The 23,680-nt window shown below is 40.9% G+C and overlaps 1 protein-coding gene across 2 annotated transcripts; it reads left to right on the top strand.

Annotated features, from left to right (window-relative positions):
• Window positions 1-6,453: 6,453 nt before the first annotated feature.
• FAM98A (family with sequence similarity 98 member A) lies at window positions 6,454-23,680 on the top strand. Of its 2 annotated transcripts, none has more exons than XM_012572453.5 (9): window positions 6,454-6,609; window positions 6,812-6,890; window positions 9,760-9,908; window positions 11,426-11,560; window positions 14,374-14,558; window positions 16,395-16,475; window positions 17,735-17,851; window positions 20,147-20,314; window positions 21,816-23,680. In XM_012572453.5, exons 2-9 carry the CDS (start codon window positions 6,838-6,840, stop codon window positions 22,560-22,562), a joined length of 1,635 nt encoding a protein of 544 aa, XP_012427907.2. In that variant the 5' UTR covers window positions 6,454-6,609; window positions 6,812-6,837; the 3' UTR covers window positions 22,563-23,680. The 2 variants fall into 2 exon arrangements, with proteins under 2 accessions (XP_012427907.2, XP_030124384.1); XM_030268524.4 differs by having other exon boundaries at window positions 6,581-6,707.

The following is a 23,680-nucleotide window of genomic DNA, read 5'->3' as shown; positions in this document are numbered from 1 at the left end:
AAACCCATTTAATATGTTTTTTTTTCAGGTACTGTTTAAATTTCATGTCCTCTGCTAATTATTTTCACATGTTATATTGCTTTACCAAGGTGAGGGAATGGTTCAAAATCAGTGTATCCCTGTTGAGACCAAGCTAGGGTTACAAAAGTAATTCACGGAATGAAGTCGTGCAATGGATTCAGTTTGGCTGGGTGAAAAAAACATCCCATATTTGCATTGCTATAGTCCTTCATCATTCACATTTGATTTATCTGGCATTTGATACAAGATACAAGCATGACAATTTGCCTCAAGCTGCTACAATGTTTGCAGAAGAGAGATCATCCAAGATAGTAAGTGCAATTACTTCTCCAAGAGTTGAATTTGTGGTTCAGAATACAAGAAAGGCTTACAGGTTGAACATTTATTTCGGGTTTGTAAGATGAAACCTTATGCTTTATATGTTTAGCACCCTAGACTAAAGCATGAAATACACAGCTTTTAGTTATACTACTTCTTACAAATCCCTTCTCCTAGTGAACTGTCTACAATCACAGTGTGTTCATTGACAGCTGTTTTCATTTTGTAATTACATTTGTATTATGACCCATCCTTGAAGGTGAGGTAACTGAGGTTCTTGTTAATAATCCAACCCTTGGGGGTTGGATTACAGTAAAATGACACTAAATGACCAGTGTTTATAAATATAAATAAATAAATAAACATGCCAGGTTTCTTTCAGAACAATTTGGTTGCAAAGGATAGGAGGTATATAGGTTTGATTATTATCTGTAGAAATATAACAATACAGATGCATAAAAATAACATGTAAGAAAATGTATAAAGAAAAGAGAGAAAGGATAGGTGAAAGGCCTCAGAAATTAGTTTGAGGGCACTTTGGGGGTATCTGTGGTTTATGACACCTTCTAAGACATGGCAGCATATTTTATGCCCTGTCTTGAGGGATGAACACCTTCAGGCCTATGTGTGAATGTCCTATACCTCCCCAGCTATTCCACTTCCAAAGGGTCTTTTTATTGGCCTTGTCCCTTATCTGTCTCAAACCCCAGCTGTAGCCCCCTCTGCACCTGGGCTGTGAGATGCACATCCAGCAAGAGCACCCAAGTGGCTGATTGTTTGAGTCATTGTCCATTAACGTTCCAGTCTAACAGCTTGACAAATTCCTTCCAGACTAGCTGTTCAGCTACTGAAGGGTTTTGGTGCAGAGGGGAGAGAAACAATTAAAAGGGTCTAAGATTTGGCATTGTAAGGGTCAAACCCACCAGATGCTCCAGCAAGTGGGATTTTAGGATGAACATATTTTGCTGTAACAAGTCTTTGTCTTTGCCTCTTTGTCTCTTGATTACTTTCCACAGGAGCTAAGAAAATGTTATGTTGAATTTCCAGACTTCTGGAAACCTGTTCTGAGAAGGTGAGTGCAGATTTGCATGACTGGAATGGTATCTTTTGCTCCTCTCTTTGGAGGGCACATTCTTTTTCTTATTATTAATGTGACTACTCAGTGAAACTTTCTCTATATTCTTACGGGTTAAATCTGCTGGTCATGGGTATGGCTCTAATTTAAGTTCTTTTGCCAGCATCCAAGAAGACTCTGTATGTGTGGATTCCTTTCTCGATTAAATAGTGTTATTTTAAAAACAAACATTAAACTTTTATGAAATTATACTGGTTTCTGAGTATTGTTTATTTAAAAATTATTCTCTAAAGAGGATTTTAAAAGTGCAGGCTTCTACAAGATGTTGATAGTGGCAAGGGAGAGCACTGGATTCTGAAGCTTCTTGATTCATAGGTTTTCTGTATCTCTTGGAAAAGCTGCTTAAAGTAGAGAAAAAGGCTTTTTAAAGCTCCTGTCTCTATACTTAATTTGGAATCTTGCAGCTATTTTTGAACTCAGCTACACTGTTAAATTATTCATGCAAACTTGTCATGTTTTCACAGAAGTGCCTTGTTAACTCTTGTCACAAGTATTTCATCTCTAAGGAAGTGGTGTTGTGTTTCACCAACAAAAATATCCTGACAGCAGCTGCCAGGCATGTAAAAGAATAAAGACAGTCCATGCTTTTTTTTTTTTTTCCCAAAAGATTTATTATAACTGTTGATTATTCTCAAAAATAATGTGTGAGAGATGGCTTTACAGTGTGTAGATAGACTCATCCTGCTTTATATATGACTAAAACCCCACAAATTAGCTTGTTGCTGCTACTCAGGGAAGAACAGTTTAGAAATTCTTATTTTCGCCACACAAGCTTCACACAGTCAGTCATACCCATCAGGATAAGCCTAAGTATTGAATTGTCAGCTCTTAGCTTGTTGTGTTATAGATCCACTTTCTCCTTCCTTCATTGCTGATGCAGAGGCTGACTGGTAAAGTAATTACCATAGCACTGACATGCTTTGGCCAACGGAGGCGTAATCCAGGGGTGGATTCAAACAGCCTGCCTAGAAAGGATGGCCTATACTTTAATCATAATTAAAGCATCACAGTAGCAGAGATCCAGCTGCTCCAGAAAATACTGAGGAACGTGGTCTGTACAGGTAGTGAAAAAATTATTTGCCACACAAAGGCTGCATTTTAACCATGTTCTTTAGCAGAAATTACCTCCTGCCTGCAGAAGAAGTGTTGGTTGGAGGTGATAAACCTAATAGCCCAAGTGAATCTGCCTTCATCTTTGTCTCGCCAGGCCCAGGCAGCATGAAGGCTGTGTGTGTACTCCCAGTAAGGACAAAAACACGCTGATGTGTGTGCACATGGCCAGCCACACAGACAAATACATATAAAACTATAAAACAGCACTTCTGCAAATGGAAACAGGACCAATGCCATAATCCTCTTCCCCTCTCTGGAATGAAGGTGTGCAGTGGAACATACAGAAAAGACATACAGCATGGGCCTTTTAGTAACAGGACAGATGCTCGTTTATCCAGTAGCCAGCCCTGGATCCTTGTTCCGTCCAGCTGCAGATACCTGATCATGGCAAGACCTCAAGGCTCACTGCCCCACTTAGTTTGCTGGCACCCACAGACTGCACATCCACTCAATAACCAGCCTTGGGCAGTTCCGCTGTCAGCTGGCCCTGGTACCCTCTGGTCTTTGATCCTCTCAGGCAGATCCTCTGGTCAGATCCTCTGATCCTCTCATGGTACAGCAGTAAGGACTGAAGAAAGTCCAGAGAGCTGAAAGTAGTCAGAAGCTGGGTGAGTAGTAGGGGAAGTGCCATTTGTCATTGTCCTGCTCTTGTTCTTTCATGGTATCCAGCATGGCTAACCAGAGCATGCTCTGAGCCAGAACTGACATTCCTTGATACCTGGCAAATCCAGCTGTATGTCTAGCAGACAGTGGGCTTTTAGCTGCAGCACAGTGGCTGGATTCTGTTGCATCCAGACACTGAAGAAACTGCAGCATCCTGCAGGAATCAGTAAAAAAATCGGTTTTGATACAAAAGTGCTTAGCAGCATGTTACCACTCTGCATCTGGTAACACTCATGTGTGCTTCATGCTGTTCTGCAAGTACAGATTTCATATTTCATGTCTCTGTCATGGGATTTTTGACAGCCACAGAGCCAACCTGAGGTGGGGTGGTGTAAACCCTGTGAAAATAATTTGTCTGTAATGAAATAAACCCTGCCTTAAAGTTGTTTGTTTTGGCTAGCTTTCCTGTGGAAGTGAGGTTTAAACCATCAGGGTGTGTCTTCAGTGACCTGGGCAAGTTCAACAAGCCTCCTCCACACTGGTGACAGGTTCTTTTGGTGCAAAGCTGAAGGAGGGGCTACAGCCTTACTTTTTTAGCTGTGAGAGAATATGCGCAGGAGGAAGTAGTTTATCTTCAGTCAGAGGTCACAGCATCTCAAACACCAAAACCAATCAATCGCAAAAGGCAAGTACACAGGAAACCAATTGTCTTTGTTTAATGACAACTGGCATCCAAGCAGTGGAGCACCTCACACCTCTCTGAATAAATATATTTGGGTTGCAGAGCCTCAGGTCATGCATGAGCTGCCATTTCCTTAACCAGTATGTAACAGCCTGGAAGCACCTGACCAATATACACCACACCATGCCAATCCCTCCAGGGCTAAAGGGGCCAGGAGGGGTTTAGAGGGGTCCCATGAAGAGGACAGCAGCAGTCTGGGCTGGTTTTCTTCTTCCCATAGGAGAAATCAGTACTACATGGCTTTTCCAGTGGTGGCACAGTGCAGGGAGCCATGGATGGCTCCAGCCAGGACGTTGCAGTCAAGCTGCCTGAGGGACATTGGATTCCCGGTGCTGCAGCTCTCTGTGAGTCAGGGTGGGGAGGGAAGTAGATGTAACAAGCCTACCCCAGGGAGAGAACAAACCCAAGGAGAGTTGAGCTCAGTTCTGCAGGTTGACAAGTCTGCAGAGCCTTGTGTAGCCTAGGGAAATCTTACCCCAGTTACAGCTCTTCCCTGAGCCAATAGCCCGAGTGGTTGCTGCTTTCAGAAGTAACCTGTCTGCAGAGCTCTGGATCTCATTGTGCAACAGCAAACTTCTCAGGACAATATTATTTTGTTCAAGAAGTACTCAAAAACTGTCCAATGTCAAAATTAGTTTCTTCTAGGGGGCCAGGATGCTGCACAGTGGCCATTCACACCTCCCATGCCTCCAAAATTTGTGCGGTGAAAACCCTAGGCTGGTAGGAAAACAAAAAGTCATGACCGATAAGAGACAATGACAAAACAAAACTCTCATCCCTGTCCCCAGGAGAAAATTGTAGCTGCCTGCTCCAAGCTAGCATCACACCTCCAACTGTTCTTCTCCCAAGCCACAAGATCCTTATGTTTTTCAAGAAACTGCTCGTCCTCACAGCACAGAAGGGACATTAAAGCAGTCATGGAACTGAGTGATACAGACTGGAGGAGATGCCTTCCAAACTGTCCCTACCCTGCAGTGTTGGCACAACTGAACCCAAGAGAAATACATTTATTTGTTTCAGAAGGCAGATGTCATCAGCTGGGTGCCAAAATGAATATGACCCTTCTGTGCCAATGCTTATCTGAGCAGTAAATGTAAGATGACAGCAAATGTCCTCCTGAAATTAGCACAAAATCCTCGTATCTCAACATGCACAGATTCAGGAGCGGACACAGGAACAGTGTAAATGTGACAAAATTAATTACTTCATGTACTGCTTGCTCCTATGAATGCTTTTAAACCCTATATTTAGGGCAAGAAAAAAGAAGGTTCAGAAATAAGGGGTTAACGTTATCATGACAACAAGCAGCAGAGCAGAGTCAGACTGTGGACATAGTACCCAGCTTTGTACACTTCCACCTGTGCAAGCATGGTGAATCCAATCATTACATAAAAATAAAAAAAAACCCAAAAGCCAAACAACAAAACAGAAACCAAACAGAACCCCCCCAAGTCGACCAAACAAGCAAAAGGTCACAAGCTTTCAGCAGCAGTGTTGAATTAGTGAGGAAAATCCTAATTGCCCAGATCTCCAGTTTAGGCTACCCACCCAGCCAAGGCTCCCAAGCACAACACCTGAGATGCTTTGGATCAAAAATGAATGGACTAAGGGGAAATCAGTTAATTCTCACAGCCCAGCAGTGATAGGGTAGCTTGCCAGAAGCCTTTATCTCTTTTTATTTTTAAAAAAATCGAAGTGGGCTGCGGCTACACTGTACTAACCACTATACAACTAGAAGCAAATACACAAAGCAGAATGCCTGTATTACTCATTTGACATTAAGATTTTAGTCTTTAGGAGGCAATTTTCCTACAAATGTGTAAATTGATATGTCTTTAGTAGTATAACTGGTGACTATGATCCCTATTCTTTATCTTCCTACCTATCTTGAGGCTACAAGATCCTTCATATTTTGACTGCAGCTTTTCTTCACCGTGCCTGCCAAGGGCAGTTTCATGAAGAACAGGACTCGGTCCTGCACACCAGCTCGCTGCTGGTGACAGACTGGCATCATTTTTGGCACGAATGGTTTCAGCTTTCCCTAGCGTGGCGTAGCCATCCCAACATAGCCTCTCACCGTGCCTCCCTTCCAGCACTGACGTGCTTTCTGTGGGACTGCTGTGTGCCCGGCATCGATTTATTAATTTTATGAATTTTATGAATTTCATTAATTTTATTCGGCGCTAGCCGCCCCCCGGAAAAGCCCTGTCGCGCGCAAGGCATGCCGGGATTTGTGGTCCCGGCCGTGGCGTGGAGTTTTGCAAGGTGGGTACGGACTCTCGTTCCCTGGCGCGATTTGACCCTTCCGCCGCCCCGTCCTCTCCCCTTGCCCCCGCCCGTTGCCGCGACGCCGCTCGCCGCAGCACATTCCTGCGCGGGCTGCGCTTCTGGGTCTGCCCTATCGGCGCCTGAACACAAAAGTGAGATCCTTTGCTCGTCCCGGGCTCCTCTCCCGCAAGAACGGCCCGTTGTCCGGCCTCGCATCCGCGTCCCAGTTTAGCAATGGTGCTCCGGTCGGCGGATAGGCGGACACCGCCGCGGACGGGGCGGCGCCGATCAGGCAGCGGGGCGGGCGGCCCCGGAGAAGCCGGGTGAAGAGGAAGGCCGGGGGCCTGCGGCGCGGCGCTCCCCGCCCTGAGATGCCAGCCCGGCAGTTGGCGGCGCAGCTGCGAGCGCGGTGCGTGCGGCTGGGCGGGAGCGCGGGCTGGGGCGGCCCGGGACGGCCCAGGACAGGGGCTGCGGCGCCGGGAGCTCTCCCTCGCCGCGCGGCAGGGGGTGAGACTTGAGTCTCCGCCAGAGGCCGGGATGGGCTGGAGAAGGGGGAATAGCGGGCGGTGGGAGTGCGAGAACTGGTAGCGCTGAGTTCCGCTGTCGCGCAGGTCCACCCGTCGTGCCCCGCCGCAGGATGGAGTTCGAGTTCCTGGAGAACGATGTGCTGGAGTCGCTGGAGGACCTGGGGTATGTGTCCGAGGCTGGGGGCGCGGGGCGGCCCCGGCAGGGACACGGCGACGCTGTCCGCCCCGCACGGGCGGGGCCGCTGCCGCTCCCGAGGGCCGCGGCTCGGGGCAGTGCATGGAATGATCCTTTTGGTCAGAGCCGGCCCCAGAGCCGGGCTGCTGCTGATGCTCCAAGCCAGACGCGCAGGCTTGCAGCTGCACGGCCTTGGCGAGTGTTTCGCTTCTCCGTGCGAGCTGATCCCCTCGATTCTTGCATGCCATCTGGTCTGTTGCTGCTCTGTTCTGCCCAGCGGCCCTAGCTGAGGGTGGGGTAAAGAGATACGTTAGACAATAAATAAACCTTCAGGCTTAGTATTTTTTGGGGGGGAGGGCGGAGAAAGAGTAAAAAACATTGCAAATGAGCAAGTGTTTTTCTTCTTAACATCTTTTAAAGGAAACTTTTGCTGTGTAAACCTGTTACTTTGTCAGTCAGGAAAGGCTGCATAAGCATGAAAGGAAGAGCGTGGAGAACATGTCCTGCTGTAAGCTCCCAAGTCTGTAAACTGTTGAGAGTTCAGAGGACAGGCAGCTACAATTTCACTGCTGCTGGTTCTATGCAAACAGCTGTATTTACTCACATTGGCCCCATTCCCATAAATCACTTTGTGGCTAGAGTCATTACCCTCCAACAAAGATTGTATTTCCAGATTACATTAGTGGTGGTAGTTGCAAAGCTTGACAAATAGGTTTCTGTTTTAGCAGGTATTTCTCTGACTGAAATGTGAAAAGGCAGCTCTGTCACAGTGAAAATACTGTGATTGGCTTCTTTTTTCTGTTTAAAAGGACACTAGTGGCTTGAAGGAGTGGTGATTTGTGCTTCTGATCTGTGCAGTTGTAGACAGAAAGTGTTGTTGATTTTTGACAAAAATGCGTAAAGCGAACAGTGAAAGTAGATGAACAAATAGATTATATGATGCAAAATTGACAACAGTGAAAAAAAGAAAATTTGGAGGATGAAAGACATGAGACCCCAGCAATATTGGGAACAACTGGAAAAACTATTGCACGTGTCTAAAGGACTTCTGATTTTTGGTGTCTGGAAAGACTGGGGTGTTTGAGGATTTATGTTTTGGCAGTAGCTCCACAGTCTTCATGGTTCAGCTTATTTTTTCTCATCAGATACTGAAGATATTCCTAATATATCACTTGATTTTTTTTTCTCATAGCATTATATGTTAGAGAGCTGTTTCTTTTTCTGATTGTGCTTGAGGTGTTCAGATGGTGTCCTCTTGTCTTGTACATCAACTTGTTGAACTTTTGAAAAAGCAAACAGATGGGATAGCACAAAGTTACCAAAAGAGAGCATAGCTCTGGAAGCCATGCCATTGGCAGCAACAGAAGGAAAAAGCTGCTTGCAGTTAGGAATCTGCAAGTTGGAGTATTGGCCAGATTGATGTGTAGCTGAAGTCATAATTATAAGAAATTACACACTCAAGATGTTACCTCTGTTAAAAAAAAAATCTAGAAAAGGTGCCTCTAGAAGATCTGAGCAGGGACTTAAATCCCAATCCTGCCAAAGCAAAAGGCTTACCATTGCTTCCTTTCTACTTTGACCTGTAACTGGATGTTTCTGTTCTGAGTCCCAGATGTTCCCAGACCTACACATATAGAGATGGGATGGGACTGAAACTTGCTCTGATTAGCCTCTTGAAGTGTCCAGCCTGTTGTGGTCATGCAGTAGGGTTGTAATACATGAGATTACAGCTTCCCACCAGCTGCCAGTAGATTAACTGTGTCACCAATCAAGCTGCTCTGTGAGGTAAAAGTTATTTTTGAGTGTGGCTTCTTTATTTTACTTGGCTGAAGTAACAGGCCACTACAATGAAGGCCAAATCCTTTGTTGTGGTATTAAGCACAGGAGCAGAGTGAGGAGAATTTCATTTCAATTTGAGATTTTTTTTTTATTGCTGAGATTTGCCAAGAGTTGCCTGGACTCGTTGGATTGTTGTGAGGTAGTGGATGACTTTACCCGTAAGTTCCCAAGAGAGATTTCGTTTAGTTATGAGCACTCTTGGATGTCTTTGTCTTTTGGGGGCAGTATATCAAAATAATATTGTACATGTTTTTTCTAAAATACTGAGGTAAACTCTGACTTGTGCTTCTACCTGATTAATAAGACAGCCTTGTCTCTACTCTTCATTCTCCCCTGAGAGATTATCAGTACACAGATGTTCTGAAAACTATATTTCCTAAGATCTGATCTATAAGCTCATGCTTTGTTTCAGTAGGTCTGATTTTTGGCTTATTTTGCTTATGCAAAGAACCAATTCCATTAATTTTTCTTGTGTATATTTAGGGAGGTTGGTTTTTCAAGAGATGATATTGTTATGCAGATCACTTTTGTAATATTTCTATCAAAGGCTTTGTTTTGTAAGGCAGCCCTTTCATACGTGATAGGAAATGACAGTAAGGATGCACTTGTTCAGCAGTAATTATTCAACATACTGTAAAGCAGTATGTAGAGCTCAGGAAGGATTCTTTGAGACTGCAGTTGCCCTGGATAGGTCTATTGTCAGTAACATCTTCAGGGGGTGGCAGCAGTGAGGTTGCCACTGTACATGGTAACATTGTGGAGGAAACTTTTGACAATGCAATTTTGTGACACGGTCTTTGTGATGGTAAGTTAATGTGCACACAAATTCTGAGTTTACTCTGATGTTTTCAATGTGGTTCTTGCTACAGTTCAGTCCAGGAATCACCATTCCATGACATCAGCACTTCAGATGCCTTCTGATTGTAGCTCTAAATATGTATACAGCATAAAATAAATCTGTCAAAGGACATTGGTCACAGCAAACATTAATAAACTGTGCTTTTGTTTTACTTCTCAGTTACAAAGGTCCATTGTTAGTCGACGGAGCACTGGCTCAGGCAGTCTCCCATGGAGCCAGTTCCCCTGAATTCACCAAACTCTGCGCTTGGTTGGTATCGGAGTTACGGCTCTTCTGTAAACTAGAGGAGAATGTGCAAGCAACTAACAGTAAGTAGTCATAACTCCAGCACAAACATGCACTTAATGTGTGTTTTTGCAAGCCACAGAGATTAGGGCTGGCCTGTGTATTGTACCAGGGAGTGTTGTCTGCACGCTGCCAGATTTTGGATATTTTCCACCTCAAATTTGCCTAATGAACAGCCAGTAGAGGTTGAAATAATAGTGGTGATCAAACAGTCTTCTGAAATTAGCTTTTTCTCTTAATTTTTCAACCATATTATTTTTTTGAAGTTCTTAGATGGATTTAGGGAAACATTAATGCTAGTGGGGTTTTTAATAGATCATGAGAATATTTTTACTTCAATGCTTCTGTTTGTATTCTTGATGTCAGTAATACTACTGTTCAAGGTAACATTCTCATGGCAACAGTAATCGTATCTTCTTTTTACTGTTAGTTCCCTTAACTCTGTGCTTGCTATGAATTTTTGAGAAGGAGCCTGAAAATGATTATTTCTCATTTTGGTAGAGGAAGCAAACCGTAGCTTTCAGAAAAAAAGTTAATTTTGGTCAACTAGTCATGACAATATACAGATTAAATTATTAAATTGGTGTGATAACCTGTATTCCTGAGTATCTAATATTTTAACTCATAATGCTTTCATGAGCTAAGCGTTGTATTTACTCAGTGGCCAAAGGTTGCTGCCTTTACCTCAGCATCTGTTACTTTCCTTTCTCTCTGTTTTTGACATATTCATTCTTTCTTCTTTGAGTGTATTTCATATTCTTTCTGTGTAACAATACAGTATCTTACTCCTTCTAGTAGTAAAAGGTTCCTATTCTTCATCTTGTGTAAAAATACAATCCAGAAATCTTCTAACACCTATCTCAAAGTCTTTAAACACAGTGACAGAAACATGTTAGCTGGAGTACCATCAAGTCCTACCTACCTTCATTTTGTATGTCTTAAGTTTAGGAATAACAGAAATTTGGGGTTTAAGTCTCCTTCCAAAAGATTAAAAAATGCTATTTCTCATAACTTTTTTTTAACCTAACAGATTCTTTCTTATCACTGTTTTTTTTTTTTAACCTAATAAGTTCTGATTAGTTTCAGTAATGTCAGTATTGTTGACAGAAGTATCAGTCTAAGGTTTGGTTTATGTGACTTCCTTATTTTTACTGGATACTGGTATGAAATAAAATCAGTTGACAAATGAGAGCTTACAGGGAGAAGTAATAGAAAAAAAGTGAGAACTCATAAACCATATTTATTATTCATGATAGTTTTTAATGTCCCCTTTCATTGTAGAAGTTGCCAGTGCCTGTCTGTTGTAGCTTGGAAAAGCAGTCAGTGAAACATAATTTTATATTAATGGAGCATTTAATGGGTTCAGATAGGTTGTGCTGTGTCTTGGAGGAACCCAAGAAATGCACTTGGCCTCCATTAAAAATGGTTCTTAATGTAAAATAGCAACTTGAGCAAAATACATATTTTTAAATAGCTAATTCATTCTAATCATACCCCCTATATATTAGCAGTGAATGAATTTTTATTCATTTTTTCTAAGGTCCAAATGAAGCAGAAGAATTTCAGCTTGAAATGAGTGGGTTGCTGTCTGAAATGAACTGTCCATATGCGTCATTAACATCAGGAGATGTGACAAAGCGCCTTCATAATCAAAAGAACTGTCTCTTGCTGCTTAGTAAGTTAAAAGGGTGCTTGCAAGCAAACCTGATTTTCTGCAAGATTTGTAGTATTGTTTCTTACACTTAATGAGATACTGGTTACTTTACCAAAATGTACTACACTATAGTTACTTAAAAATATGCATTGTTTTTTCTGTAATTTACAGCTTCAGAAGATTATACTTTTGGGTTTACTAGTCAATATGTACCCAGTATATGATGGAAAATACTCTGAGTGTTAACATTTTTCACAGGTTAACAAAAAGCCTTTCCTATTACTTCTCAAAAGGCACCACAAAAAAGGAATTATTTGAAGATTTCTGCCAGAATTTACCCACTGAACTCTACTTAGCATGGTTGTAAAAATGATCACTAACACTAGATGCATCATAACTTTAGAGGCTCCCACTGTGATGACTTGCAAAAAGACTTGCATTTTCCTACACTGACAGCAATTGGAATTGTTACAAAAAGAGAGCATGTTTTATCCCAATTCCCAGTTCTTTTGATCAACATCCTTAGAAAATAGCTTCACTGTTGCTTTCTGCTGATGGAAAGGAAATTAACGTTAGCAATGGTGATGTCTTCCCTTTTCCACTCATCAGATCTCAATACCTAAATTGGTGTTTTTTTCTCCTTATGAAATGTTAAAGGAGAAGAAATAGTATTGGAATTTGTAAAAGGTGTGTGATATTAATTCATTAATTCACATTATAATAAAAAAATACAAGCTGGAGTTAGAAACTGTAGTACTAATTTGAAAATCAAGATGAATTAATGTCTTATTTGCTTCCTCAGTTGCTGCTGATTCTTTAACTTTTCAAAATAGAAATTTAGTTCTGCCTTCTTCTGAGACACAAGAAATTATTTACGGGGTAGATTCCTGTATTTCAGCAGTAGGAGAAAGATGATTAGAGTTAATCTGAATATTTCTTATAGTATGTTTAAAAATCTCAGATGAAGTGAAATAGTTTGAGCTACAAGCTACTTCAAATGAAACTTATTTTCTCTTCAGCTTGTAGTCTGTAAGCCAAGCCATTCAATAAATTTGGCTTGTCTGTGACACACAGTTTATCCCAGAGGTCCTTTGGGATGTACATTTTGGTAATATAAGGCTATGTTCAGGAGCTGGACTCTGGTATCCCATCTGGCAGGAATGCTGTGTTTACTGTCAAATGTGAAATTGCAGTAGTGCCAAATTCCTTTTTTGTGTACCACTAAAGTTGCATAGCTTTCTTCAGCTGTGTTAAGTGAACTTATTAGATATCCTGTTGTATGTGAGCCATAAAACTAGGTTTTTCTGAGGAAAACCAGGATAACCCTCTGTAGTGAAATGCCAGGGTATTTTACATTTTAATGACATGTAGCACAGCTTGTCACTTGGAAGATGTAGCAGTATTGTTGGGAGATGAAAGCACCAAATAAGCCCAAGTAGTTAGGATTGATTGTCTAATGTGCAGCATCACTAGAATACAGTGTTAGGCACTAGCATCTACAAAACAAAAGTACAAGAGTTTCAGGCTGGTCCAGAAAAAGGTGTGCAAAAAAATAGTCGCTATCTAAAGAACATTCATCTTAGTGATAGACTTGTAAAATTCTGTCATTGTTAAAGGAGGTTGAAGATAGCTTAAATGTGATCTCTAAATTTTTGAAACAAAATTCTCCTGCTAGTTTTTTTTTCAGTAGACCTGAAAAGAGTGTAAATAATTGAAAATTCAATGTAAGAAAAACCTATATAAAGTGTTGCTGAAAGAACTTATAAACAACTTCTTAGAATATGTAAAGCAATGAAGCATCCTTTGTAAGGTATTCTGTGTCTTTAGCAGATAACATTCTAGAGAGCATTTAAATGATCTCTAGAATTTATCTGTCCCAGTTTTATAAGTAATAAGATTCTCTTATATATCCGTGGGTTTACTTCCCTGCTCACGAGTGTGTCTACAGTATTAGTTTTTCTTATTTTTGGAAGTGTTTATGTTATTGCTATGGCCACTCACTATGAATAATGAGAAAAGTATTGTTAAACTTGTGCTTTTTTTAAAATTCAAACCTTCAAGTTGTGACACCTGCAAACAAAGGCTGTTTAGATAATTGTAAACTTATATCACTGTAAATTACACCTTGCTGCTGAAATTCTGGGTATAGACCGTGTTCAGAAATTGATTTTGATTTTTTTCTTTTTGTTTGATGAAGGAGTTAAAATGTAATGGTAGGCTCTTACAGTTCTGATATTGAAGAAAACTTCAGCCTTCTAACTTCTATTCTAGCTTCCATTTAATCAGTTACAGCCTTCCTTTCTGAAGTTATTGTAAACATGAATTCTCTGTAGTGCTTCTCGGTGGGATTATTCTTCTACTCTATATTTTGTGTGGGGAGGTAGAGGAGATTCACCTGACATTTCACTTCTCTTTACTCGTTACCTTGCTTGTTTCCTAGAGCTTCAAGAAGTGCTTGCTTGTCTACCCTAAAATGCACATCTCAGTCCCTCATCCTGCTTGTTTCCATGTTCCTGGTTTCCTGTCTTTGTTGGGTAAAACCTGAAGGAAAAGAGCTGTGCTCTGTTGAACTCTGGGATTAATACTTGCTGGAATCATGGGGATTTTTTCCAGGCTTTAATTGGTTGTACTAAACCTGTCCTCTGTTTCTTGTGTTTCTAGCACTGAACTCAGTAATTTTAAATAGTAGTGTTCTGTAGATAGAAAATTTCTATCCCTCACTCTATCTGAAACAGTCAATTTGCATGTTTGTTGGTTGTAAGCACTTGAGTTTTCACTGGCTCTAAAATAACTCTCTTATATCTGATGGTCAAATTTAATTTTTGTTACCCCAGCATACCTCATCTCAGAACTGGAAGCTGCCAGAATGCTGTGTGTGAATGCCCCTCCTAAAAAAGCCCAGGAAGGGGGTGGCAGTGAAGTCTTTCAGGAGCTAAAAGGCATCTGTATTGCTTTAGGCATGTCCAAGCCTCCCGCCAACATAACGATGTTCCAGTTCTTCAGCGGAATTGAAAAAAAGGTAAGATCCAAAGGAAGAAGAATTTGAATATTTATGATGTTATTGTTTTGATGGAAAATAGTTCTGCTGCCTGGGCGAGATTTGCCTCTTGTGAAACTCCAGTGTTTGAATTGTGAAGGAGAGTTAATGTGTTTTACTGTGTATACAGAGTCAGAATCTTGAAAATTATTTTGAAGGCTTTTTCCATGCCAAGGCATGAGGTCAGGGACTTTTGCTATCATTGGTTTCCAGGGTGACTGCTGTAGGTTTTGATGCCATCGCTTGTTGCAGAAGACATAGAAAATGCTCATCTTAAGCCTCAGGAAGAATGTTAAAGAGAAATGTTTTTCAAGAAGTACACCTAAACAAATTTGTATGGGAACCTAATGTTTTAAAGATGTTTTGGTTAAAAGGTGGTGTAACTAAAGTAAAACTTAACAACTTCTCCCTAAGGCTTCATAATTTCTTGTGATTCCTTCCTTGCACGTGTGTGTTCTCCAGGCTGTTGTGATTAAAAAAAAAAAAAATTTACTTTTGAATAACTTTTATGAATCAGAAAAATTAAATGGAATGGGCTGTCCAGTGCACACACCAAGGGTCCAGGACAGAAAGTTTTAAAATCACATTTAGTGACTTAATTTGCAGGATAGGGGAGAGCAGAACAGCAGAAGACAGCCCTTAACTTTAAAGAACAGGTATGGGTCCCTTCTAATGCAAAGCTCCCCAAACACTCTGAATTTGACAGACCATTTAGTTGCATTTTACTTAAACAAAACCAAGAAACTGAAAATAGTGTTTTGTTTCTATGCAAGATATCAGTTTGGTTTGACCTGTTTAAGAAGAGGAGGAGTATGTTTTTCCACTAGAAGTCCAAGGTGTAGAATGAAAGCAGTTTGTTTTCTAGTTTTGTACTTGTTAGCAGTACTTGAGAATGAGAAGGTAAAGCTGACTAATAATTGAAAAACTTATTTCATTCTGTAAATGAACACATCATAGTGTTCTTGGTTTTAAAAAGTGAGTCTTAGAATGGCAATATTCTGATTGAATGTGTGAAAATCAAGCTAACTTTTTCTTCACATATATGTAATACAGTTTGGGTTAGGATCTTTGTGTAGTTGACTCTTTGTTAATGATCCATCACATTAAGAAAAGGGACTGCTGATACTTGAATAAACTGCCTCTGCTATTTGAATGCACTTAGGTTTAAAATCTTAAATAAATTTGGCTCAGTATCATTGGAAAACCAGGTCACTGAATGTGTTAGATCACATACTGGAATGAACAGGTTGGTGTTTTTTTTCAAACTACTTCAGAAGTTTTTGTCACTGCCACTCCATTTCTTCCCCCTTGAAGTCCTAAGAAATGTTGAGATGGGATAGATAATTTAAATTGTGCCCACACTCCTAAAATGTGAGATAGAGTTAAAATTTCATACCAAAGATTTTTCTCCTTTTGATTGTAAAGAGGGGTCTTTCTTTGGGTTGTGTTATATTTTACATCACCTTAAAATAAGCCTTTTGATACAAATGTTGGTATTTTTCTGGATTAAAGAGATGATTTGTAGAATAGTCCCTCTGGCTTCAAGGGTATCAGTACCTCGTGGTGTCTTTGTTTTTACTGTTGATCTATTCTATAGTCCCTTCTCTTAATTTTAAAATAATTATAGCTGAGACTACCAGAAATCTAAAAACAGTTGCTTTCCAAAAAGTGTGCTTGGCTCTCTGTTCCAGAGAAAATAACTTGATATTGGAGGTTTCTGTGTCATGCCTTTCACTGTCCAGCAGTCCTCTCCTTTAATTTGAATATTGAAAAACGAATTTTTTTAGCCAGAGCTTATATTTTTATGTCTCCTAACAGCTGAAGGAAACTCTAGCGAAGGTTCCACCTAATCATGTTGGAAAACCTTTATTAAAGAAACAACTGGGACCAGCTCACTGGGTGAGTAGTTGCAGGTATTAGAGCCCATTTACCTTTTTCAACTGTACAAAGTATTGATCTTGATTCTCTGTGTTGCAAAATGATTTTTTTTTCGGAAGACAAGATGATTTCATGCGGTATAATGTATGTGTTGGTGCAATAAATGTACAGCAACTGTAAGATCTTAGACTTATGAATCTCTAGGTCCAGGAGCAGGCTAAACTTTTCCAAAATGAGAGACCTACAGTGGTGGTGCTGACCACCATGCTTATGCAGTAGCTTAAATGGTCCTCTCTTGCCCTTTACCAGCACTGTCTGTGTGACCTAGTCCTGCTGAGATAGTGTCACGTCTGCTTCTGGGGCTTCTTTTTATCTAAGCTGTGGGTCTGTTTGTAATGTCCCCCTCTTTTTCTCACTTGGAGTAGTCTGCTTCCTGCATAGCCTCTCCAAGAAGCAATGAGTATGCAGGTAGAAGCTGGGAGAGATATTGTATACCCAGGCTGCAGAGCTGTGATCTTCTTCAGCTGGGATTTGTCACCTGCTGTACCAGAAGCACAGTCCTGGGTTAATCACTGCTGCACCAAGCTCAATGCTATGGCTGCTGCTGTAAGACTTCAGGTCTCTCTTGTCTCTTTCACTTAAGGCTGAAGAACATAATTCCCCAGCAGTCTGCTTCCTTCAGTGCTTGTATTGTTGAGACTGAAAGTGGGCCTGCTGCCCTCCCTCCAGCCAGGCCTCTTTAAATATGTATATTACTTCTCTAATGGTGCATATCTCACCTGCTGCTCGAACTGAACCACTGTCTGCCACCAGGTGTTTCTCATGATGACTTTTTCCTACAGGGCACTTTGTTGTTTTGCCTGTATGGAGACTGCTTTAATCAAGATCCTCTTGCAGTACTGTACTTATTTTAGTCCTTTATCTTTGCTTTATCTTTATCCTTAATCTTTCTGCTTTGTAAGAAGGCACAAACATCTGTTTCTTAGGAGTTACATATGCCCTTGCTTCAGCTTATTGCGTGTAGTATCTTCTCACCTTTGTTTCTCTGTCCTGGTGGATGTTGAGAAGTGGCTCAGCAGTTTTTATGCTGTCAGAAATGGTAGAAGGCTGAGCATGAGCCTTGGAAGCTTCAGGCAGCAGGCTGTGAGTCCATTTGACAAGGTAGACAATTGCAGTCTTAAGCCATGCATATTATCTCTGTGTCATACTCTCTTCCGTCCACATAGTTTATTAAGTAGAAACACTTTAATCTATAGATTGTTTGCAAATTTTTGTTTCAGGAAAAAATTGAAGCAATTAATCAAGCCATAGCCAACGAATACGAAGTCCGAAGAAAACTGTTAGTCAAACGTTTGGATGTTACTGTGCAATCCTTCGGCTGGTCAGACAGAGCTAAGGTACAGACAACTTGCTGTGAAGTCCTGGTTATTGGTAACCCTTTATAATGAGTATCTCTGGAAAACTGCATCATTGTTTTGTCCTTCGTGAGTCAAAAATAATCGCAGGAGTTGTCTGGTTTTGTTTTGATTTTCTAAAGAAATTTATGACAATGGAACATGATTAAAAATATTTTACTAAGAGCTGATCTGTTGGATTTTCAATCAGTCTGTAAAATGAGAAGTCAGAGTCTGTGTAACTACACACCAAAGCCACTGGAAAAAGTAGAGATTACTGATCCAACCATGTTCCAAGTACCATAATGTGAACCATTAAGTGCTGTGTCTTGTGTGATGATAGAAAAGCATCTTCTTGTTGACCATCCCTTATCTTACTTTGTGCTATCCACAGTGACCAGATTTTCTTAACTCAAAGTGTGTCTGCAATCACAACTCCACAGATGCACATGAGAAGCTGCTAAGGCACTACTTGTTCTTACCTTATAGACAGGGTAATGCTTTATGTGCTTCTTTTGTCTTTGAACCGTACAAGTAGCTGTGACATGAGATCTGTTCTTCCTTGAGTACATGATACATATTGTGCTTTTAGAAGTCGTTACATGGTTTCCTTATTTCCTATATCTCAGAGAGAAATTATAGGATTTTTAGAAATAGTACACAGAATTTATTTTCCAGGACTAAACCAGATCTGCTAACATGATATTAAATATGCTGCTGACAGTGTTTGAGATGGAGTTATTAGTGCTAAACTGTGACACATAAAATCATTGAGTGTTTTTTCTTGATAAGTGTTTTTTTTCAAAAAGCAGCTATACTTTAATAATAAACTATTATCTGTCCCATTTTGCTTCATTATCTGAGTAGGACTTCTGTTGGTGTACTCTCTATTAAACCTTGTATTCTTCAGGCTGTTTAGTAGATGACTGAAGAACTAGTTAACTGTTTAAATATTTTAATAGAGAATAAAAATTACTTGACTAGCTACACAAAATATTTTCACAAAACCCACAAATTGTGTATATGCATTTATATCTATTAGAATGCAAATATATTTTTAGAAGCGTAACAATACAAAATTGGAGAATGTTGCTATATTATTCCAGACATATAAAACAGTTTGTTTTAACAGTAACTTTTAGCAAGATTATAATTTTCTTTTTTATTTTAAAAGTATCATAATACAATAGTGTGACGAAGTAGCCAGTTCTCCAGATAGTGGAAACACCGGGGGAAAAAAAACCCTTGCAGTCTATTATTGGGGATTTTTTAAAGCTAAAATTTAGAGTTTCACCTAAAATGGTATCATAGAACCAAAATATTGTGCTCGGAGCTCAGTCAAACTTACCAGGGCAAAACACACTAGTACTCTGGTGAATACTGTTGCTTCTCCTACCTTTACCCAGTGCCATATTCCAGTTTTCTGCCTTTAGATGGAAAACAAGATTTTAGGATTTTAAAACATGCTCCTGAGTTTTTGGTTGGAAAACCTGGTTTGCCTGACCCCATTGCTGTCATCTACATTCAGATGGCAATGTGGTTTATCCTAACTGCATCATACACCACGCTCTGTTGATAACTGAAGGGAGATGTAACTTGTGTAGTAACTCCTGTGTGGTAGCACAGATTCCTCCTGTGTTTCAGCTGGAAAATTTTTGAGGTGTTCAAAAAGGCTGGAATGGTTAATGCAGAAAGGCAGTAGAGGAAGAGACATTGCACGCAAGATAAAGTTGAGTGTAGGATCTCATTTCTAGCTCTGCCAGGCCCTCTTGGTGCCTTTTCATTCCAGTCAGCTTCTTCACAAAGACAAGTGAAATGAGTTAACAGGGCCTTTTTCTGCTGATAAGTGTTGGAGATGGGGTGAGGCTGGCCCAGTTGGAATGGGTGCAGGCCAGGGTGAAGGCACAGAAGGCTGTCTGGAGGCTAAACACAGATGTGTTTCGCTTTCAGTATCTTCTGGATTTTAGCAGTTATTCATATGACTATATGGCACACTTTTATTCTGTGTTTGACTGCCTGGAAGTAATACAGTCTGATGTGTATGTTGTTGAAATTGTCAGCTCGTTGGTGTCTTGGCATTTCAGTCAGAATTGTGTTTCCTATTTGCTTAAGAAATTAGTGTGACAAATGCTAGTTTGATTGAAGTAATCATCAGTTATAAAATGGTTCTCATTGATTTTATGTTAACTTTTTGTTTTATTTGCAGTAGTGGCTTGTTATGCAGTGCTGATTTGATTCTTTTCATGCAATGTCCCATTGCTTTAACTGACTGGGCTTTATTTTTCTTTGCTCCAACAGATTCAAACAGAAAAACTGGCTAAAGTCTACCAGCCAAAACGTGCCCTCTTATCTACTAAGTGCACTATATCAATTGCAAATCTTTTGGCAGCTCGGCAGGATCTGTCAAAGATTATGAGAACAAGCAGCGGATCCATCCGAGAGAAGACTGCATGTGCCATTAATAAGGTACCTTTGGTGACAAATGCCTTGGTCTTTTAGGAATATTTAAGTAACTTGAATGTAATAGTAAATCCTGATTTTTTTTCAGAATTGTAAGTAGAATTTGGAAATAAAGGATAAGGAACTTGGTGTTTATATATTGCAGATAACGCATCAGTGGATTATGGATAGTGCAATTTCAGCTGTTGAGGTTCACAGTGTCTCTTCTTTGGGACAGTAAAAATTGCTGAAATACCTCGGATTGCTTTTAGTGGGAGTAGGTCTGCCCTGTCTTGCCAGAATTATAGAAGCCATTACTCTACTGCTACCTGATTCTGCCACCATGTCTAAAATAACATCTACATAATAACTGTGTGCCTGGTCAGTGTAAATAGAATGTATTAAGATCACAAGGCAAGGATCCCACAAATTAGATTGTCCTGGGTACACAAATAAATTACAGTCAAGTGTATAGTTCTAATAATGCCACAGGATAAACATGACTTAGACAAAACAATTTGCCTTATTTCAAAAATTATGATTTTACAAGAGTAATAGGCTCAAAAAAATGTATGTGCTGAATTTGCAGCTCACTAGCTATGTAACAGCTGCCTACTTGGTGCTTCAAAATTGTGGGTATAGATGCATTCGCTTCTACCTTTAGAGTACCAACTGTACCTCTGATGAAGTTGTAATTAATTCAGGAGAGAGTAGTGGTGTACTGATTTGGCCACAGCCCATCCAACTCAAATAATTTCTGCACCTTTTTAGTATTGTTGGTGTGTAAGAAATTAAGTAGTAAGACAGGTTGACCCTACCATCAGACTGTATGTATGTTTTAGTAGGAATGCAGTACTGTCCTGCTGCTGATGTATAATCTGTTAACTTATCTCCAGTATCAATACTGAACATTTTCCAAGACAGTAGCATGAAATAGCAAAGTAGCCTACTTCTGTTGAAGTTCCTTTGTTATATTACTTCAAAATTTCAAGCAGTACAAATGTCCTGTCCCATTTTGCCTTGCTAAATTTTTAAGGTCAGACCATTCTTAGACAGCTAAAGACCTCTAGAGTCTTGTTCCACTCTGATTGGTGCTGCCTCACACCTATCTGTTGTTAAGTTTCTGCATATCCTCACTGAAAAATAGGAATTTTTCCCTTTATTTACTGAGTCAATGGCTTCTACGGGAACTCGGGGCACTAGTTAGGAGAGATAGTATGTTGCATTGTACTTGTGCTTATTTGAGTTTAGCAATCTGCACTAATACAGAGTTAGGTGAAAGACTGTGTTGGTGGTGTGCCTGCTGCTTGAACAGGTCTCCTGACTTGTCTTGGTAGCAGTGGTTCAAGTACTGGATAATCCCTGTTTAACTTTTAATTGGACACAGAGGTCTGTCACATTCAAACACACAGAATTTGCCTGGATGTAAAAACCTTGGAGTGAGTGCTGTCTGTGGTGTGTCTCAGTAAATGTGACTCTTGTGTGAGGTGTCACAGCTCCTATGGCAGTTTTCCCTTTCCCTTTGCAGGTGCTAATGGGCAGAGTGCCTGACAGAGGAGGAAGGCCCAATGAAATTGAACCTCCACCTCCTGAGATGCCACCGTGGCAGAAAAGACCAGAGGGTGGCTCACAGCAAGGCGGTGGCAGAGGAGGTAGAGGTGGCTACGACTCTTCCTATGGAGGGCGGGGAGGTTATGACCATGGGGGTCATGACCGAGGAGGAAGAGGAGGCTATGACTCATCATACGGAGGGCGAGGAGGTCATGAACAAGGAAGCCATGATCGAGGCGGACGAGGAGGACGTGGTGGTTATGATCATGGTGGCAGAGGAGGAAGAGGAAACAAGCTTCAAGGAGGCTGGACAGATGGTGGAAGTGGTGGCTACCAGGATGGCAGCTACAGGGAGAGCAACTACAGAGATGCAGGTTTTCAAACAGGTGGCTACCATGGTGGTGGTGGCTACCAAGGAGGAGGGTATGGCGGCTACCAGTCGTCTTCTTATTCTGGAGGTGGCTACCAAGGGGGTGGTGGCAGTGGTTACCAGCAAGACAACAGATACCAAGATGGTGGGTCCCACAGTGACCGAGGGGGTGGGCGTGGAGGAGGGAGGGGTGGCCGTGGTGGTCGTGGTGGCCGAGGAGGTCAAGGAGGCGGCTGGGGGGGCAGAGGTGGACAGAACTTTAATCAAGGAGGGCAGTTTGAGCAGCACTTCCAGCATGGAGGTTATCAGTATAATCAGTCTGGCTTTGGACAAGGAAGGCACTTCACCAGCTGAGGCTGCTAAAATTTTAGACTTCAGCAGAGCTCACATAATAGAAACCTGGTTTCAGAGGCCTGACTTAAATGCTGCTTGAATTAGTACAGGTTTGTACACAGCAGGTAGAATCTTTTGGGTGGGATGTTTCGCATAGAGCAAAGCACAACTTCGTGTAGACCTCTCCTTTCCACCCACCTCTACCTGTCTGAATGAAAGACATTGTCACTACCCCCTACACTCTAAACATCAACTAATAGCCATGCTTTTTGTATGTTGGACGGTTCCCTCTGCTCAAAACACTTTTGTTCTAAATATGGCTGCTGTGTTTGCCTCTCTTTTGATTTGGAGAAATACCAAGACCTGTCAAATTTGTCTCTTACAGTACACAGTAGAACTTCTATATTTTTCCCCCCAAATCATCGTTGAGTTACATGTTTTAAACCAGTCTGGAGTGTTGCTTTTCTTCTTGCTGACCTCTTGTTTCAGTCACAATGGTGTTACAACGCGTGTGTGTGTGCACAGGGAACTCCTCTGACAAGCAGGGTTTTGTGTTATCTGAGCTCTACTGTGGATGCCATGTTAGCAGCCTTATCTCCTGTTAAACCACGTTTTCCTACCTGCTCAACTCCGAAGACTGACCGCCACCAAAATCTGCAAAGATCATTTCAAACTAAGCTAAATTGTGAACCGATAGTGTGTGTAGGCCTGTAGTTAGGTGTAGCAATTCAAACTGATCTGCATCCATCCAAAACAAGTTGCTCCTCCTCCAAACCTAATTTTTACTTGAAATCGGCTAGAAGAAATGACAAACTGAAGTTTATTTTGTTTGCAAGTTAAATACCACTGGCTCAGCAAATCTAGGGCAATTTGTTTTGGGGGTTGTCTTTTTAAAGAAATGCACTATGGCCTGGGAAGGTTAGTTCCTGCCTAGAGGAAGCCCTTTTATTATTGCTGCAGAAAACAAAACCTGGCTGAGTTTGGTGTTCTAATGTTTGGGTTTTTTTCTTTACTGAAAGCCACATAATGCTTCTTGCTGGGTTTTTTGTGTACATAAACATTGTCAAAAAGCTGTGAAAGAAAATGGCTGAAGGTGTGCCGTTGTATAAAAGGTGAGCAATAAAAGTATCTGTATGTTC

Source organism: Taeniopygia guttata, chromosome 3, assembly GCF_048771995.1.
Source record: "Taeniopygia guttata chromosome 3, bTaeGut7.mat, whole genome shotgun sequence".
Taxonomy (NCBI): Eukaryota; Metazoa; Chordata; class Aves; order Passeriformes; family Estrildidae; genus Taeniopygia; species Taeniopygia guttata.
Note: the sequence above shows the minus strand (reverse complement) of the source record. Positions and strands in the feature narration are given on the sequence as shown.

Bases quoted from the DNA above. Each gene is read 5' to 3' on its own strand.
- FAM98A (XM_012572453.5), top strand. From the start codon at position 6,838: ATGGAGTTCGAGTTCCTGGAGAACGATGTGCTGGAGTCGCTGGAGGAC. The intron at 17,852-20,146 runs GTACAGACAACT...TTGCTCCAACAG, and splicing joins GCTGGTCAGACAGAGCTAAG to ATTCAAACAGAAAAACTGGC. The intron at 20,315-21,815 runs GTACCTTTGGTG...TTCCCTTTGCAG, and splicing joins CTGCATGTGCCATTAATAAG to GTGCTAATGGGCAGAGTGCC.